The 18,254-nt window shown below is 66.9% G+C and overlaps 1 protein-coding gene across 2 annotated transcripts; it reads right to left on the bottom strand.

The window, feature by feature from the left end:
• Positions 1-424: 424 nt before the first annotated feature.
• Positions 425-16,798, bottom strand: GALNT9 (polypeptide N-acetylgalactosaminyltransferase 9). 2 transcript variants are annotated; one of them, XM_084867434.1, is made up of 11 exons: positions 16,574-16,798; positions 9,595-9,775; positions 7,496-7,662; positions 6,503-6,677; positions 5,647-5,844; positions 4,980-5,097; positions 2,358-2,543; positions 2,010-2,147; positions 1,626-1,721; positions 937-1,104; positions 425-756 (listed from the first exon to the last, which is right to left on the bottom strand). In XM_084867434.1, the coding sequence occupies exons 1-11, from the start codon at positions 16,776-16,778 to the stop codon at positions 610-612; spliced, it is 1,779 nt and encodes a 592-aa protein (XP_084723560.1). In that variant the 5' UTR covers positions 16,779-16,798; the 3' UTR covers positions 425-609. The 2 variants fall into 2 exon arrangements, with proteins under 2 accessions (XP_084723560.1, XP_084723561.1); XM_084867435.1 differs by lacking the exon at positions 16,574-16,798 and adding an exon at positions 10,675-10,757.
• Positions 16,799-18,254: the final 1,456 nt, after the last annotated feature.

The following is an 18,254-nucleotide window of genomic DNA, read 5'->3' as shown; positions in this document are numbered from 1 at the left end:
GGCAGGAGGCCAGCCCGCCGCCTCCGCGTCCACGGGCAGTTCTGGGGGGCGTGAGGGCGGTGCATGCAGAGGGCGGCCGTCCGGGCAGCCGGACAGGAAAACCGGGGAAAAGGCACGTGGTTTGGAGCCGGAGCGGCGTCAGCACTGCCCGTGGGCCCCCTCCCCACTGTCCCGGGGTCAGGACCGGCCGACCCCCCGAGGCCCAGGTGAGGTCCCTGCCCGAGTGGGTGTGGGCACAGCCGGGCCCCGGGCTCTGGGCGCGGGCACAGCCGGGTCCCGAGCTCCGGGCGCGGGCACAGCCGGGTCCTCTGGCTCCGGGCGCGGGCACAGCCGGGCCCCGGGCCCCGGGCTCCGGGTGTGGGCTCAGCCGGGCCCCGGTCTCCGGGCGCGGGCACAGCCGGGCCCCGGGCTCCGGGCGCGGGCACAGCCGGGCCCCGGGTTCCGGGCGCGGGCACAGCAGGATTCTCTGGCTCTGGGCATGGGCTCAGCCGGGTCCTCTGGCTCCGGGCGTGGGCACAGCTGCGTCCTCAGGGCTCGCACCCGGTGTCGGCCGGAAGGGCAGGCTCCTGCCCAGGCCTCCGGGGCTGCGTGGGGCCGGGCCGGCCCAGGTCAGTGCCGGCCGTGCTTGACCCAGTTGCGGATCGCCCACTTCTGCCCCGAGCACCGCTGCAGCACCAGCCGCAGCCCGAAGTTGGCGTCCTTGGACATCTCCACCTCCAGGCACCGGCCCGTGTCCCGGCTCACGATGGGGCCGCCCTGCGCGAGGCGGGGAGACCGAGTCAGCGCGGCGCCCGGGCCCGGCGTGGGCGCATCCGGGGGTGAGGGCTGGCTGCCCCCTTCCTCTGCCCTCCACACACACACACACACACACACACACACACACCCTCAGCCATCCCGCCGGCTCCCGGCCCCGCCCGCTGACCCGCGGCTGCGGACCTGGGTGAAGTCCCACAGCCGCTGGGCCGGCCGGGCCACCTCCTCGCACTTCCTGAGCGCCGGCGTGCGGGCCCTGCCGTCGTCCACCAGGCACTTGGAGTCGGGCAGGAAGGCGGTGGAGCCGAGGGGGCCGAGCTGCAGCAGGCCCTCCGTGCTGTAGCGCACGAGCTGGCGGGGGGGGGGGGGGGAGGGGGGGGAAGCAGGGTGACCCTGGGCTCCAGTGTGGGGGAGCCTGCCCAGGGGCAGCCCTGCTCCCAGCCTGTCCTGCTCCGTCCGAGGCTGGCTGTGTGCCGATAAAACTTTATTTATAAAAACAGGTGAACCCTGGCCGGTGTGGCTCAGTGGATAGAGCGTCAGCCTGTGGACTGAAGGGTCCCGGGTTCAATTCCAGTCAAGGGCATGTGCCTTGGTTGCCGGCACATCCCCAGTGGAGGGCATGCAGGAGGCAGCTGGTCGATGTTTCTCTCTCATCAATGTTTCTAACTCTCTGTCCCTCTCCCTCTCTGTAAAAAAAAATCAATAAAAAAAAATATATTTTTTTAAAAAGTTTAAAAACAGGCGCGGGGCTGTGGGACGCCTCAGCCTCTTCCCTGGAACTTTGCTGGGAAGCCCACCCGCACCCCCAGCGCCTGGCCTCCCAGCCAGGGTGGCATCGGACGCCCAGTGCCCCCCTCCCCCCGCACCCCCACCTGGGAGGACATCCCGTGGCAGGGGTAGAGGATGGCTCGGTCATCGTCCTCCGCTCCCTGGTCCAAGCAGTAGCCGCTGGCTTTGCTGTTTCTCACCTGCACCAGGATCCACAGGAGAAGCCCGTGGCGAGAGGTGCGAGGCCGAGGGGAGGCCGGGGGTCTGCTCTGGGCAGGTGGGGGGATGAGGGGGGGGAGGAGAAGTGGGGTGATCTGTAAGGATGGCCCTGCTTGTCCCTGGGGAGGCAGAGACAGACGAGCCTCCCTCCCAGCTGAGCAGGGACTCAGCGCACAGGGATGTCCATGAACATATGGGGGGCGGGAGGGGGACATGGGGTGTCAGGACCGGAAGGGGGGGCTGCCTGGCGGGCCTTCGGGCGGCGGTACCTCTCCGTACGTGAGGGTGTTGTTGTAGGTCCGCATCTCGGGGTACACGTTCTCCAGGTACCACTGGAAGCTCCGGCACTTCAGCCTCCGGCGCAGGGCCAGCCGCTCCGACACGTCCCCGAAGTCCACGCCGGGGTTCTGGGGCGGAGGGGAGAGGGGTGGGCACGGGGTCCCGGCCTCCGCCGGGAGGGGAGCGGGATCTGGGGTTCCCCGCCCCGGGCCTCCGCCGGGAGGGGGCAGGGGGTCGGCACGGGGTCCCGGCCTCCGCAGGGAGGGGAGCGGGATCTGGGGTTCCCCGCCCCGGGCCTCCCGGGGGCGCTGTCCCGATGGGAGCCCCTGGCGGCTCACGGTCATGGGCAGGTTCCAGGCCATGTACACGTGTGACTTGAAGCCGTCCATCCACACCTCGGCCGCGCGCAGCGCGTTGCGCTTGGCGTAGTAGTCGATGTCGTTGTTGTAGGGCTTCCGGGTGCGCTCGATGTGCGCCACGCGCGAGCAGGGCAGCACCTCCATGCTGCCGCCGCACTGCCACACCTGCCGGCGGGACAGCGCTCTTCAGCCCGCCCCCAGCCCCTCACGGGCCCGCCCACAAAACCGCCCCAGACCAATCACAGCCCCGCCCACAGGCCTAAGCCCCGCCGACAGGCCCATGGCCCCGCCCACAGGCCCTCACAGCCCCGCCCACAACCCAATCACAGCCCGCCCGGCCTCAGCCCCGCCCCCATACCTCAGCCTCCATACTCTTGGCCCCGCCCACATGCCTAAGCCCCGCCCACATACCAATCACAGTCCCAGCCTCACCCCCGCCCACAGCCCCTCACAGCCCCGCCCCAAACCTCACCCCCGCCCACAGCCCCTCACAGCCCCGTCCACCCAGCTCCTTGAAGCCCAGCTCACTTCATTTTCCGCCCCGCCCTGCTTTTACCAACCCCGCCCCCTGTCCTACCAGCCCCGCCCACATCTCTTCTGAGCCCCGCCCAGCCTTTCCCAGCCCCGCCCCCAGCACTCCCCGCCCCTGGACACGCCCCTGGCCCTTCCCCAGCTCCATGCTGCTCACAGGCCCAGGACACCCCTGTGTGCTGGCCCCAGGTCCGTGGCCACAGAGAAGCCTGGGCCTGGGGTTCAGGCCCCCAAAGCCCGGACGAGGCCCCCCCCGGGAGCACTGGCTACCAAATTCCCCGGCCTTTGCACGTGACAGGACACAGACAACAGAGGGACACTCTGTGGGGGACCGGCTCCCAGCGCCAGTCTCCGTGGGTGCTGGGAGATGCGTGCACACCGCGGGCTTCCCCACAAGACACCCAAGCGGACAGACATGCCCTCCCTCAGGTGGCCGCTGCTGCTGCCCTCCGGGCCGCATCCCCCTGCCCCCCCAGGCCGGTCCCCCTGTTCCCCCCCCCCCAGGCCAGTCCCCCTGTTCCCCTCCCCCCAGGCCGGTCCCCCTGCTCCCCGGCTGCACACAGCCCTGAGTGTTCCCAAGGACCCAGACTCAGCAAGCGATTGCTTTATCAGACACGCGGATTCTCTCTGTGCACGTGGGGGGGCGCCTGCTATGACATTCGGCGATGAAATACTTGAGGAGAGACAACGCATTTATACGCATCGTTTTAAAAGGTTCCGGGGCGCTGACAGCAGGCTCGCGGAGCGGGCTGTGTACCGGCTTTTAGCCGGTGCCCGAGGTGATCAGACATTCATCAGGGGAAGGGGAGGGGAGCGCCGCTCGATCCGATTTACAGCCTCGTCCCGCGACCCCTCGGCTTTAACCGCCACGCCTGCGGCAAGCGGGTCGGAAACGGGCCACGGCGATACACGGCCTATAAATTTTTAAACACTTGCCTTAAATAATCTCTCCTGTGAATAAAAAGGCCACAGGCAAAACATCAAAACAACAATAAAAAAATAAATTAAAACCCCCCACAGATGATGCTCCAGAAACAGAACACACAGAACAAGAACCACGCACCAATCAGAGCTCAACCCCGGGAGCCCACGGCCCAGGTCCCTGGAGGGGTGGGTATCTTACAGAGCACCCTCACCACCCTCTCGCTCCCACACCAGCATCTGCAGCCCCTGGGAGTCGGGGGTGGACGGCGGCCCCACCCACGGCTGTCCCACCACCCCGAGTCACACCCCCTCTGACAGAGCAGGAGGGCGCTGTCGGCCTGGGGTCCTCACTGGGCCCATCCTGTGGGCCCAGCACCTCCGGCCCCTGAACTGAGTTCCCCACCCAGGGGGACTCGGGCGCCCACAACCCCATCGGCACCCCGACCTTCCTTCCACATCCAAAGCGGACAGACACACCAACTGCTCAGGGACGGGCCGCACGCCGGGCCGAGGGACAAGCTCCCAGAATCCCCAGCATCCTCGCCGCCCACGTGCCGCGCTCAGCGATGCAGCGAGAACGAACGGCTCCCCCGGCCGGCGTGGCTCCGTGGCTGAGCCTAGACCTAGGAACCCGGAGGTCCCGGTTCGATTCCCAGTCAGGACACAGGCCCGGGTTTGGGGTTAGGCAGGAGGCAGCCGATCCATGATTCTCTCTCATCATTGATGTCTCTCTCTCTCTCTCTCTCTCTCTCTCTCCCTCTGAAATATCTATAACAACAAAAGCGTAATATGCTAATGAGACCGGACGTCCTTCGGGCATCTTTCCGGGCGGCCTTCCTTCCGGACGGAGCCGGGGCTGCGAGGAAAGCCGGGGTCCCGGGGGCCAGAGGGAAGCGGGTGCCGGCAGCCGGGGAAGGAAAGCCTACCCTGCTCGAATTCCGTGCACCGGCCTCTGATGTACATGTAAGAATGAACGGCTCAGATGATGGAGATGAGCCTAAGTGCGCATCTTCTGTTATCAGATTCGGCAGACATCAGTCACACTCCGCCTGCCAATGCCATCGAGCTCACACGTGGACGCTCGGCGGGGGACACGCAGTGCCGGGCCCACCCGCCGGCACCCGACCAGCTCCCGGGCTCGCTCACCCGCATGCCCAGCTCGATGTTCTCGCCGCCGTACACCTCCATGCCCGGGTCCAGCAGGCCGATGTCCCCGAAGTACTCCCGGTCCACCACGAAGGAGCAGCCGATCATGGCGGGGGTCCTGGGGGGGGCGGGCGGACCACGCGTGAGCGGGCGGGGCGGGCCAGCGCCCGCCGCCCTCCCCCCTCCCCCTCCCCCGCCCCCTCCCCTGGGCTCCTGGGCTCTCTCAGCCGCCCGGACGGAGGCGGGGGAGGTGGGGGGCCCACAGACTGCTCTCTGCGACCCTCCGGGCCCGGGGACCCGCCGGCTGGCCAGTCTGGGGGCTCGTTCCAGCCCCGGCATGCAGTCCTGGCCCCTCCGAGCAAGGGATTTAAGAAACCAGGCCCCCACGCCCTGATTGGTGTGGCTCAATGGATGGAGCATCGGCCTGCCGACTGAAGGGTCCCGGGTTTGATTCCGGTCAAGGGCATGTGCCTTGGTTGCAGGCACATCCCAGTGGGGGGAGGGGGAGGGATGCAGGAGGCAGCTAATCGATGTTTCTCTCTCATCGTTGTTTCTGACTCTCTATCCCTCTCCCTTCCTCTCTGTAAGAAATCAGCAAAATATATATATATTTTAGAAAAGGCCCCCACCGGGCGGGTGCTCAGTGGTCAGGGCCCCGGCGGCTCACCGGATGGGCGCGGCCTCGTCCCCGCGGTCCAGCCAGTCCTGGGGCGGGATGATGTACATGCACCACAGCCCCCAGTTGTAGCCGTGGGCGGCGCTGGCGTACTGCTGCACCTCGAACGTGTCGAAGCGGATGTTGTCGATGGCGGGCAGCACGATGCGGCGGCGGTCCTCCCGGATCCTGGTCAGCGCGGGCTCGGCCCTGCGGGCGGCGGGCTCAGGACACCCCTCCCCCGGCCCCACCCCCAGCCCCGCCCCCTTCCCTCCACCCCCTCAGGGGAAACCCAGGGCCTCCCGCTGGCTCCCTGCATCCCACTCGGCCGGTGGACACACCAAGGTGATAGGACCACGTGGGCCGGCCCGGCCTGCATGGCTGAGCGATTGAGCATCGGCCTATGAACCAAGAGGTCAGGGTTCGACTCCCGGTCCGGGCACAGGCCCGGTGGAGGGCTCCATCCCCAGTGGGGGGCGCTCAGGAGGCAGCCGGTCCATGACTCTATCTCATTGTGGATGTTTCTCTCTCTCCCTTCCTCTCTGTGAAATCCATAAAAATATATTGAAAACTTTTTTTAAAATATACTTTATTGGGTTTTTTTACAGAGAGGGAGAGAGAGGTAGAGTGTGGTCCTGCGGACTGAAGAGTCCCGGGTTCAATTATAATCAAGGGCATGGACCTTGGTTGCAGGCACATCCCTGGTGGGGGGTGTGCAGGAGGCAGCTGATGGATGTTTATCTCTCGTCGATGTTTCTAACTCCCTCTCCCTCTCCCTGCTTCTCTGTAAAAACCAATACAATAGATATTTAAAAATTAAAAAAACAGTTGCAGGTGGAGGGGACGCTGCGGCCCGGCCCCGCCTCACCAGCCGGCGCTGAACTCCACGTGGGCGTCGAAGAAGCCGACGACGGGCGCGGTGGCCGCCCTCCAGCCCTGCAGCCGCGCCCGGATCAGGCCCTCGCGCCGGCTGTTCCGGACGACCTTCACCAGCCCGGGGTACCGCCTGTGCACGTACTGGTCCAGGCTGGCCTTGAGCTCCGCTGGGCGGGGGCAGAGAGACCCTCAGCGCCCTGCCCCGCGTGCCCGGCCCCGCGTGCCCGTCCCCGTCCCAGCCACGGCCCAGCCACGTCCACGTCCCAGCCACGTCCCAGCCAAGTCCCATCTCCGGAGACCCCGTGGAGAGACCCTCAGCGCCCGGCCCCCGCGGGCCTGTCCCCGTCCCAGCCACGTCCCATCTCCGGGAGACCCCGGGAGAGAGACCCGCCCCCGAGACGGACCCGCCCCCGCCCCCGGGCCTCCACGGGAGAGACCGGACAGACACGGAGGCGGTTGATCAGGCCCACGTGGTGAAGACGGGAGGACGCGGGGCCGGACTGTTCGGCCGTGAGCGGAGAAGATGCCAGTGAATGGGGTCCTTCGCCTTAAAGGAGGAGGGAGCGGGCCCAGCCAGTGTGGCTCAGCGGTTGGAGCGCTGGCCTAGACACCAAAGGGCTGAGGGGCCTGGAGGCCAGACTCAGAGGCAGCGTGGGTGGGGGTCCCCCGGGGCGGGGGGTGGGGGTGGGGGTGGGGGGTGTGTCTGATGGGGACGGGGTTCAGGTGGGGATGAGGGGAAGCCGGCCGGGACGGCGCTGCCTGGTCTGCACCCGACCCAGGCCGTGCCCCGACGCCCCGCCTCCCCCGCCTCCCCGCCCGGACGCCCCGCCTCCCCGCCTGGAAGCCCCGCCTCCCCGCCCCGCCGCCCCGCCCCCGCCCAGGCCGCCCCGCCGCCCCGCCCGAACGCCCCGCCGCCCCGCCCCGCCCCCCGCCCGGACGCCCCGCCCCCCGCCCGGACGCCCCGCCCCCCGCCCGGGCCGCTCACCGTTGTCGCTGTTGTCGTCCACCAGGATGACCTCCTTGAGCAGCGGCGAGGGCGTGTGGTTGACCACGCTGTGCACCGAGCGCAGCAGCACGGACAGCGCCTCGTTGACGAAGATGAACACCACGGAGAGCTGGGGCAGGTCGTGGGCGTAGCTCAGCTGCCGGCACCTGCGGGGGCGGGGCGGGGGGGGACCCCGGGCCGGGAGGGAGGGAGGGGGTGGGGAGGAGGGGGGCAGTGTGAGGGCCAGCTCGGCCAGGGCCCGTCCCAGGCCAACCACAGAGGGCGAGGGTTAACAGAGATCAGAACAGCCCGGCCGGCCCCAGCCGGTGCGGCTCAGTGGATAGAGCGTCGGCCTGCGGACGGAAGGGTCCCAGGTTCGATTCCCGGTCAGGGCACAGGCCCGGGTTGTGGACTCCATCCCCAGTGTGGGGCGTGCAGGAGGCAGCTGGTCCATGGTTCTCTCTCCTCACTGATGCTACTCTCTCTTTCTCTCTCTCTCTCCCTTCCTCTTGAAATCAATAAAAATACATTTTAAAAATACTGGGAACATGTCCTCCGGAGAGGATTAATTAAAAAACCCACCGGCCATGATGCTATCTGCTCGCTCACGGTAACCAGAACCTGCCCTGCCCACATCTGACCGACCTGGGAAGGGTGCCCCCTCCCGCCCAGCGCTGGGCACGCGGTGCTGCCCGCACCGGGGTGGACGCGGGCTCGGCCACAGCGGGCCGGCTCAGCCTCTCATCCCCTGGGAGCCGCACACCCGGGCCTCCGGCCCCGGGTGGGCGGGCGGGCGGCGGAGATTTATGGCCGAGCAGAGGCGGCGGCACCAGGCCCCGCAGCCGCCCCGGAGGCCGGCGGGTCGGGAGGCGGCAGAGCCGGCTGGCCTCCAGCACAGGCCGCGGCCGCCCTGCGGGGTTATGGGGGTGCCCGCCTCTGGCCGCCCTGCGGGGTTATGGGGGTGCCTGCCTCTGGCCGCCCTGGCGGGTTATGGGGTGCCTGCCTCTGGCTGCCCTGCGGGTTATGGGGAGCCCGCCTCTGCCTCCGGAGACACAGAGCTCTGGGAGCGGCGGGCGGGTGCTCCCAGGGAGCCGCCCTGCCGGGACCCGGTCCAGCTCAGCACGGCCGGGAAGCTGTGTCTGGTCCTGGAGACCCCGGGACAGCTGGGGAGGGGTCACGGAAGGGTCACCCCAGCCGGTTCTGCCGCTGACATCCCGGATGCCTTCCTGGTGGCGGCATCTGCCCGCGGTGACACGGTCCCTCCCGCCCGCCTGGGCACTGATGCCGGAGGAGGAGAGGAGGAGATGGAGAAGGAGCAGGAGAAGGAGGGAGGAGGAGGAGGAGGGAGAGGACCCGGGGAGGCCGGCTCACCGTTTGGGCCGGTAGTCGGGGATGGTCCTGTCCAGAGAGAGGAGGAGGAGGAGGAGGAGGAGGAGGAGGAGGAGGAGGAGATGGAGAAGGAGCAGGAGGAGGAGGGAGGAGGAGGAGGAGGGAGAGGACCCGGGGAGGCCGGCTCACCGTTTGGGCCGGTAGTCGGGGATGGTCCTGTCCAGAGAGAGGAGGAGGAGGAGGGGGAGGAGGCAGAGGAGCCGGAGGAGGAGGGAGGAGGAGGAGGAGGAGATGGAGAAGGAGCAGGAGGAGGAGGAGGAGATGGAGAAGGAGGAGGAGGAGGAGGAGGAGGAGGAGGAGGAGGAGATGGAGAAGGAGCAGGAGGAGGAGGGAGGATGAGGAGGAGGGAGAGGAGGAGGAGGAGGGGGAGGAGGCAGAGGAGCCGGAGGAGGAGGGAGGAGGAGGAGGAGGGAGGAAGAGGAGGCGGGAGAAGGACCAGGGAGGCCGGCTCACCGTTTGGGCCGGTAGTCGGGGATGGTCCTGTCCAGGGAGAGGAGGAGGAGGAGGGGGAGGAGGCAGAGGAGCCGGAGGAGGAGGGTGGAGGAGGAGGAGGAGATGGAGAAGGAGCAGGAGGAGGAGGAGGAGATGGAGAAGGAGGAGGAGGAGGAGGAGGAGGAGATGGAGAAGGAGCAGGAGGAGGAGGGAGAAGGAGCAGGAGGAGGAGGAGGGAGGAAGAGGAGGCGGGAGAAGGACCGGGGCGGCCGGCTCACCGTTTGGGCCGGTAGTCGGGGATGGTCCTGTCCAGGGAGATGCGGTCGCTCAGCTGTGCGTTGTAGCCGAATTCCTCGAAGCTGCCGGCGGCCTCCTGGCTGTCTCCCTGCAGCGTGGCCGCCGCCCCGCCCTGGCCCAGGCCGCCCGGGCCCTCCACCAGCCCCATGGGCTTGGCGAGGCCTGGGGAGAGGAGAGAGGGTCAGGCAGGTCCCGGACAGACGGACGGACGGACGGGTGAGGCCGGAAAGGCAGAACCGCGGAGATGGTCAGAAGACCGTGGCGCCTGGCGGGTCTGGAGAGAGCACCGGCCTGTGGACGGAAGGGTCCTGGGTTCGATCCCGGCCTGGGTGCTCTCTCCGCAGGGACACCCGCCTCCGTGTGCGCAGCGCCACGGCCCCTCCCCCACCCCCACCCCCGTCTCTCTACGCCCCATGGCTGGTTTCAGTGGTTCCCATGGTCTCGGCGGTTCCCATGGACTCAGCGGTGAACCAGGAGGGCAGCTCGCGGCTCTGTTTCCAGAGGGTCCACATCAGCCCATCGCCAGGCACCCTCCGGGGCGGAGGAGAAATCAGCATGGGCACGTATGTGCACATACGTGTACTTACATGAACACGCCCATCCACTCGGGGGCTCAGGGGCCACCCTGAATTGGAGTGGGTCCCAACCCAGCCACAGGGTCTTTTTTTTAAATTTATTTTATTTTAAACATATTTTATTGATTTTTTTTATAGCGAGGAAGGGAGGGGGATAGAGAGTTAGAAACATCGATGAGAGAGAATCATCGGTCAGCTGCCTCCTGCACACCCCCCACTGGGGATGTGCCTGCAACCAAGGCTTATGCCCTTGACCCGAATCAAACCCGGGACCCTTCAGTCTGCAGGCCGACGCTCTATCCACTGAGCCACACCGGATACAGCTTTTTAAAAAATTTAATATATATATTTAATTTATTTCAGAGAAGAAGGGGGGGAGAGAGAAACATCCATGAGGAGAGAGAATTATGGATGGGCTGCCCCTGCATGCCCCCCACTGGAGATGGAGCCCAAAACCCGGGCACATGCCTTGACCGGGAATCGAACCTGTGACCTCCTGGTTCCTAGGTTGACGCTCAAGCACTGAGTCCACCCCCTGGGCAATGGGAGGACATGGGGGGGCAGAGCGGGGGCAGGGGGGGTGGTCCGGCAGCGTCTGGATCTCAGTTCCATGAGAAAGAAAAGCCCAGCGGAGCTGTCATCTGGAAGGAGCTGGGGCGGGTGTTCGGGGCGGGGGAGGGGGGAAGGGGGACACGCTGGCCCTGTCTGGCCACGGCCAGCTCCCGGAGCCCCGTGGACAGCCTCTGCCCTCCCGCCCCGAATAGCCATCCCCGCCCCGAAGAGCCGTCTCCCACTCCTCCTGGCTCCCGGACGTGTGGGCGGCTGTGTCTCAGCTCGGAAGGAAGTGTGGCTTCCCAGCCCCAGCTTCTCTGAGTCACCAAGTCCCATCTGTCACGGGGCCTCGCCAGCCTCCGGAGAGGAGTCAGCGGCAGGGCTGCGGGCACACCTCCGGGCACACCTCCTCCACGAGGGAGAGCCGCCTGCGGGCCTCGGGAGGGGCGGCGTGCCCGCCGGCGGCTCAGGATTCGGGGTCCGGACACCCCTGGGACGGGGGACGGCCTCTGGCAGCCACAGGAGGGGTCTCGATGTCGCCCGGGGTCCCAAGGAGGGCGGGGCAGGCTGGTGGAACCCACCGGGAGCCTGGGAACCGCGGGGAACGTTAGGCGTGGACCCCAGGAATCACCTCCGTTTCCGGGAGCTGTGGCTGCCCGGCCGGGAGCAGCCAGGCCCGAAGGGAGGACCATGGGAACCGAGCCGGTGACTGGGCTCCTCAGAGGGGGCAGGGGGGCGTCTAGATACTGCAAACTCCCCCAGAGCATCGACCTAGGAACCAGGAGGTCAGGGTTCGAGTCCCAGTCAGGGCACAGGCTGGGGTTGTGGGCTCCATCCCCAGTGGGGGGCGTGCAGGAGGCAGCCGGTCCGTGATTCTCTCTCCTCATGGATGTTTCTCTCTCTCTCTCCCTCTCCTTTCCTCTCTGAAATCAGTACAAATATAAAAGTGTGGCTTTTGTCATCAAAGAAAACATGGTAATTTCAAGAGAAACATCAAAAGTGCTTCCTTCAAAATGATCTCCATCGCTAGCCACACATTCCCCCATCTGTCAGGTCACTGGTGGGTACCGTCCCAATAGAACTGTTCTTGTTTGGGGCAGACCATCCAGAGACCCCATTGTCCACGTCCGCGTCCGTGTGGAAGTGCCGCTCAGACAGGGCGTGTGCCGTCGATCGGAACATGGGTCCTCTGAAGGAGCGAGGGCTGGTGAACACGGCGGGCGGGTTCATGCTTCCCAGGCAAGATCTTTTCACTGGTTTTGTAACTGGATTTGAAGTGTGTGATGGTGCGTCCTCACGGAGCAGAATTACTTTGCCGTGTCTTCTGGCCCATTGTGGTCGTTTTACGATCAAAGCGTGGTTCCAATTGATTCCTTGTTGTCGGTCGCGATCAGTATTAACGGTTTCACCTGGCTTGAGAAGCTCATAAGACGCCACACCTTCCTGATCCCACCAAACGCAGAGCAGTGTCTTCTTTCCGAAGTGATTTGGCCTGGCAGTCGATGTTGATGGTTGAACTGGATCAACCCATGATTCTGTGGGTTTGAGATTCTCAAAATAAACCCACTTTTCATCGCCAGTCACAATTCCATGCAAAAATACTTTATTTTGTGCCGTTGAAGCAGCATTTTACTGATGACTTTTCCGTTTTCCATTTGTCTTCCGTTCAGTTGATATGGCACCCGTTTTCCTTCCTTTAAAATCTTTCCCGTTGCTTGTAAACGATCAGAAATTGTTTGCTGAGCAACGTTTAATCTTTCTGCGAGTTGTTTTTGAGTTTGACACGCATCTTCATCCAGTAATGCTTGTCACTGTTGCGTTTAAACCAGCATTCACAGTGTCTTGAGATGGAGCGTGTTCACCATAAGCTTCCTGATCACTTTCAGCAGCACTTTTCTTCAAAATAAAGTAATGAATTAAAACTTACCGCAAATGCTCTTTTTTTTTTTTTTTTTAGCACAAAATTTGACATTTTTAAGCGTAAAAATATCTAGGATGTTAACACCTTCAGAAAATTTGACGTGAGGTTTTGAAGCTTGTTGTCCATACAACAAAGTAGCCTACATATCAAATCGCATGTATATCAGCAAACCTGTAACTCTAACCAATGAACAAATCTGAATTGTTAACCGGCTGATGGTTAACCCGAATTACTAAACAGTTGATGGTTAATTGTTAACCGGTTGATGGTTAACCTGCATTGCTAACCAGTTGATGGCTAATTATTAACAGGTTGAAGGTTAACCCGCATTGCTAACCAGCTGATGACTAATTATTAACAGGTTGATGGTTAACCCACATGATTAACCGGCTGGCGGTTAAGCTGCATTGTTAACGGAGGCACAGCGGCGGGGCCTCGAAGAGAACCGTGCTCCCGCCCAGCCTCAGCTGGACCCACTCTCCCTCGGATTCGGCAGCTGATCTCACTGCCGACAGGACTCTCACGGTCCCCGGGGCCCAAACGGGTAACGGATTGCCGATGTCGAGCAGACGGACGACCCTGGGGGACGAGGGAGCCACGAATATTTCGCTGGGTCCGCCACGCCTGTAACATATTCCCTCGCCGAGACTAACGAGTGTGTGATACATCCCCTCCATCGTCAGCGCGTCCCCGAAGATGACGAATACGGATGGTCCGGGGGGGGGGGGGGGGGCAGGGGATGGAAATGCCGCCGATGATCCCCTCCACCAGGGAGGGAAGGCAGGGAGGGTGAGGACTGCCTTCGGCCGGCTCCTCCCAACCAGCGGGCCCACCGGCCCCGGTTCAGGTGGGAGGGAGAGAGAGGTGGGTGCTGCGGCCTTGGCAGCCATCCAGCTCCGAGGGGCCCTGCACCAGAGGGTCAGATGGTCAGGCCCAGCTCCCCACTCCCACCCAGGTCTCAGGGGGCAGGGCTCCGCTCAGATCCCAATGGCAGCCCAGCGGTGTGGCTAGGTGGTTGAGCGTCAGCCTAGGAATCAGGCGGTCAGGGTTCGACTCCCAGTCAGGGTGCAGGTCCGGGTTGTGGGCTCCATCCCCAGTAGGGGGCGTGCAGGAGGCAGCTGGTCCATGATGCTCTCTCCTCATGGATGTTTCTCTCCCTCTCCCTTTCCCTTCCTCTCTGACATCAATAAAAACAGGTTCAAACACAAATAAATAAAATAAAACAGAGCAGTCTGACCCTTCCGAGTCCTTCCCAAGTGGGTTTTTATGATCAACCTTCCGCCCCGCTCCTGCACTGCCCCCTCCTGGGGACCCCTGTGTGTGGGGGGTGGCCTGGGGGCTCCCTGATCATTTCCTGGGGAGACACTGTGCTGTGTATCTGGCCGGGGGGGGGGGGGCAGAGAGGGAGGGAGAGACAGACACAGAGAGGTACAGAGACAGAGGGACAGAAAGGGGGGAGGCAGAGACAGACAGGCAGATGGAGACAGAGGGACACCGACAGAGATGGGGGAAGGTGGAGAAAGTGGGGGGGGGCAGGGACATTGAGGAGGAGGAAGAGACTCGGGGGAGGGAGAGAAGGAGGGAGGAGAGAAGGATTTTTACAGGAAAAGGAGGGAGGAGGGAGAGGGGAGAGGCCGGCGGGCCCGGGTGACCCTCTGTCCGTCCGGAGACACATCCTCACCGCAGGTCAGAGCTGGGAAGCAGGAAGGGCAGGGAAGGCCCCCGTTTTCCGAGAGTCCGGCTCTCCCTCTCCCCGGGAAGGGCCGCTGGCCGGATGTTACACAACCGGGAGCTGCCCTGTTTTCACATAACCTCGGGCTTCCTGGGGAGACACAGCCTCACGGCCGTCCCTCCCACAGCGGGGGCTCGGGGCACAGCTCCGGAGACGCCCCTCCCCCTGGCGGGCCGCGGCCTCTGCAAGGAGGGGACACCGGGACAGCCCAGGCCCTTCGGGACCCCCGGGGGCAGGACCGGGCGTCCTGTCCTGTCGGGGGGCAGGGTTGGGGGGTTTGGGGGTGCGAGGGGCCTGCGTCTCTCGGGGTCACGAGGCTCCAGGCTGAGGGGTGCTGTCAGAGGTGGGCGAGCACCCGGGGGGAGCCCCACCAGGACCCCCTCGGGCAGGGCCGGGCAGACTGGCCGGGCACCTCCCGGGAGCCGGGACCAGTGCTGCTGCTGCGTGCGGCCGGGCTGCCCAAACAGGAACCGGAGGGAAAGCCCCGGAGAGACCAGCGCACACCTTCCCGCCCCCCAGGACCGCACGGAGCGGCCGCGGGACGGGAAGGTGCTCGAGGCCGGCGGCGGCCGTGGCCCCAACCCCCGGGAGGGCACAGACTCTCCGGGGTGACCCGCCTGCTCCTGGTGCAACGAGGACCCCCCCCCAGCAGCTGAGCCTCCCACGGACACCCCCTGGGTGTGGGCCACCTGCCTCGTGCACACCTGCCGGGCCCCTGACTGCGGGCCCCCCCCCACCCCGGCTCCCGGCCTCACGCTGACCCCACGCCTCCTGCAGCAGGCGAGCCCCGGGCTCCCCCAGGATGGGCAGCAGAGTGAACCCCATGGCCAGCGAGCCCCTTTCCCCACGAGCATAAAAGGGGCCCAGCCTTGTGGCTCAGCTCAGGGGCTGAGCAGCGACCTAGGAACCAGGCGGTCAGGGTTCGATTCCCGGTCAGGGTACAGGCCGGGGTTGTGGGCTCCATCCCCAGTCGGGGGCGTGCAGGAGGCAGCCGGTCCATGATTCTCTCTCACCATGGATGATTCTGTCTCTCTCTCCCTCTCCCTTCCTCTCTGAAGTCAATAAAACCATATATATTTTTTTTTTAATAAAAGAGGGCTGGGCCGGCCACTTCTGAAGGGCAGGGTCACCCTCTGGTACCCAACCCCTGACCCCTGACCCCTGACCCCTCAGCAGCCGGAGAAGCACAGCATGTCCACACTCTTGCCCCTGGGCACCACCTGCCCCTCCAGCGGGTCCTACAGCCTCTTATTATTTTTTAAATCCTCGCCTGAGGATATTTTCCCATCGATTTTTAGGGCGAGTGGGAGACAGAGGGAGAGACTGAGAGAAACATGGACGGCTGCCTCCTGCACACGCCCACACCGGGCCAGGGAGGAGCCTGCAGCTCAGGTCCGTGCCCTTGCCTGGAATCGAGCCCGGGACCCTTTGGTCCGCAGGCCGAGGCTCCATCCGCGGAGCCACGCCGGCCGGGCAGGTCCCCAGCCTCTCAGGAAGTTCTCTGTAGGGCCGGGCCCAGAGGGGGACAGCGGAGCTGGGTGCTTGGGGAGGGGGGCGGTCAGCGGGGTGGCCAGCGGTCATCAGACAACGCCCTCTGCGGCCGGAGCCCCCCCAGAGCCCTGCTCTCCCCCCCCTCCCGGAGCCCCCAAAGTTCCAGCCCAGCCTGTGGGCCACTCCCCCGCTGCCCGGGGTCAGCGCAGGGTCAGCAGCTGAGGCCAGGGCAGTGGCCAGACCGGAGAGCCCCCCATTTCCCTCCCGCCCCCCACTTCTCCTCCAGCCCCCCACTTCCCCCTGCACCCCCACTTTCCCCCCAGCCCCCCACTTCCCCCTGCACCCCCACTCTCCCCCCAGCCCCCTCACTTCCCCCTGCACCCCCACTTCCCCCTGCACCCCTTCCCCCCAGCCCCCCTTCCTCCAGACCCCCACTTCCCCCCAGCCCCCCACTTTCCCCAGCCCCCCACTTTTCCCAGCCCCCCACTTTCCCAGCCCCCCACTTCCCCCTGAACCCCCACTTTCCCCCAGCCCCCCCTTCCCCCTGCATCCCCACTTCCCCCTGCACCCCTTCCCCCCAGCCCCCCCTTTCCCCAGCCCCCCACTTCCCCCCAGCCCCCCACTTCCCCCCTGCACCCCCACTTCCCCCAGCCCCCCACTTCCCCCCCTGCACCCCCAGGCCGGCTCACCGTTGAGCTGGCGGAACACCGCCTCCTCCAGGTGGTCCAGGCGCCGCAGGATGGCCTCGCGGTCCGCGGCCCCCGCGCCGGCCCCCCGCCCCGGCCCCGGCCCCGGGCGGCCCCCGCGGCGGCAGAGCGCGGCGAAGAGCACGAGCCCCGCGAGCGCCAGCAGGTTCGCCGCCAGCAGCGCCCGCACCCGCCGCGCCGCCGCCATGGGCGCCCGGCTCCCCGCTCCCCGCCCCGGGCACCCTCCCCGGCCCCGGGCACCCTCCCCGGGCACCTGCCGCCCCGGCCCGGCTCCGCCCGCCCGCCCGCCCGCCCGGCGCCGGGACCGGCCCGGCTGCTGGCTGCCCCCCGCCGCTCTGCGGGGCCGGGCTGCGGGGCCGGGCGGGGGGGACGGGGCACGTGCGGGGGCTGGCCGGGGAGCTGGGGGCCGGGGGTTTGGGGGGCGGGGGTTTGGGGGGCCGGGGGTTTGGGGCCGGGGGTTTGGGGCTGGGGAAGGGGAGGGGGAGGGGCTGGGCTAGGGGAGCTGTGGGTTTGGGCTGCGGGCGGGGCCGCGGGCGGAGGAGGGGGCTGTGGGTTTGGGGGGCTGGGGTTTGGGGGAAGGGGATTGGGGAGTTGCGGGGAGAAGGGCTGGGAAAGGGGGGCTGTGGGTTGGGGGTTTGGGGCTGGGAAAGAGGGGTAGGGGGCTGGGGTTTGGGGGAAGGGAGGCTGTGGGTTGGGGTTTGGGGTGCGGCGGGCCGGGGCGGGGCCCTGGAGGAGGAGGGGGCTGGGGTTTGGGGGGGACGGGGCTGTGGGTTTGGGGTGCGGCGGGGCCGGGGCGGGCCGGGGAGGAGGCCGCGGGCGCTGTCCCTTCAGCACCACCGCGCCCGCCCCGCCGCCGCCCGGGTCCCCGCGCTCCGGGGCCGCCCGGGGCCGGGGGCGCGGGGCGCGGCCGGCATCCCCCCCCCGAGGGGCGCGGCCCGGGTCGCGGGGGGCCGGGGGGACCTGGGGGCCGGGGGCCGGGGACCAGGAGGCGGAGGCGGAGGCGGAAGCGGCCGGCGGCCTCGGGCTGGGCGGCCCCGCAGTCACGGTCACGGCGCCGGTGCGGAGGACGCGCCGCCCAGCCCGAGGCCCCCTCCCCGCTCCCCGCTCCCCGCTCCCCGCTCCCCGCTCCCCGCTCCCGCTCCCCGCTCCCCGCTCCCCGCTCCCCGCTCCCCGCTCCCGCTCCCCGCTCCCCGCTCCCCGCTCCCCGCTCCCCGCTCCCCGCTCCCCGCTCCCCGCTCCCCGCTCCCGCCGGGACTGTCCCCCTCCCCCCCGGGGCGGTCCGAGCGCTCCCGGCGCCCCTCCCCACCCCGGGCTGGGGGGCCGGGCGGGGGCGGGACCGCGCGCTCCCGGGACCCAGCCCAAGGGCGTCCGGACGCAGGGCGGGGCGGAGCCAGCGGGCCCCCCACATCCCCTCCCGGACTCGATGGACCTCCAGGGGACCCCGGGCTGACCGGACCTGGTCCGGCCGCTCGGCCCTCCTGGGGGGGGCCTCTGTGGGTGGAGCGCAGAGAGCGGGGTCCCCCCCCCCCGAGCCCCCTCCCCTCCGCCCTGGGTGGACCGGGCCTGAGGTTGACGGGGACCCGGAGGCCCCGGGTCAGGGCCGGCTCCGGTCCTCCAGGCGGGTCCCCTCCGCCCTGGCCAGGACCGCTCCCCACCCCCGTTC

Source organism: Pipistrellus hanaki (genome assembly GCF_964339955.1).
Source record: "Pipistrellus hanaki genome assembly, chromosome: 19".
NCBI lineage: Eukaryota > Metazoa > Chordata > Mammalia > Chiroptera > Vespertilionidae > Pipistrellus > Pipistrellus hanaki.
Note: the sequence above shows the minus strand (reverse complement) of the source record. Positions and strands in the feature narration are given on the sequence as shown.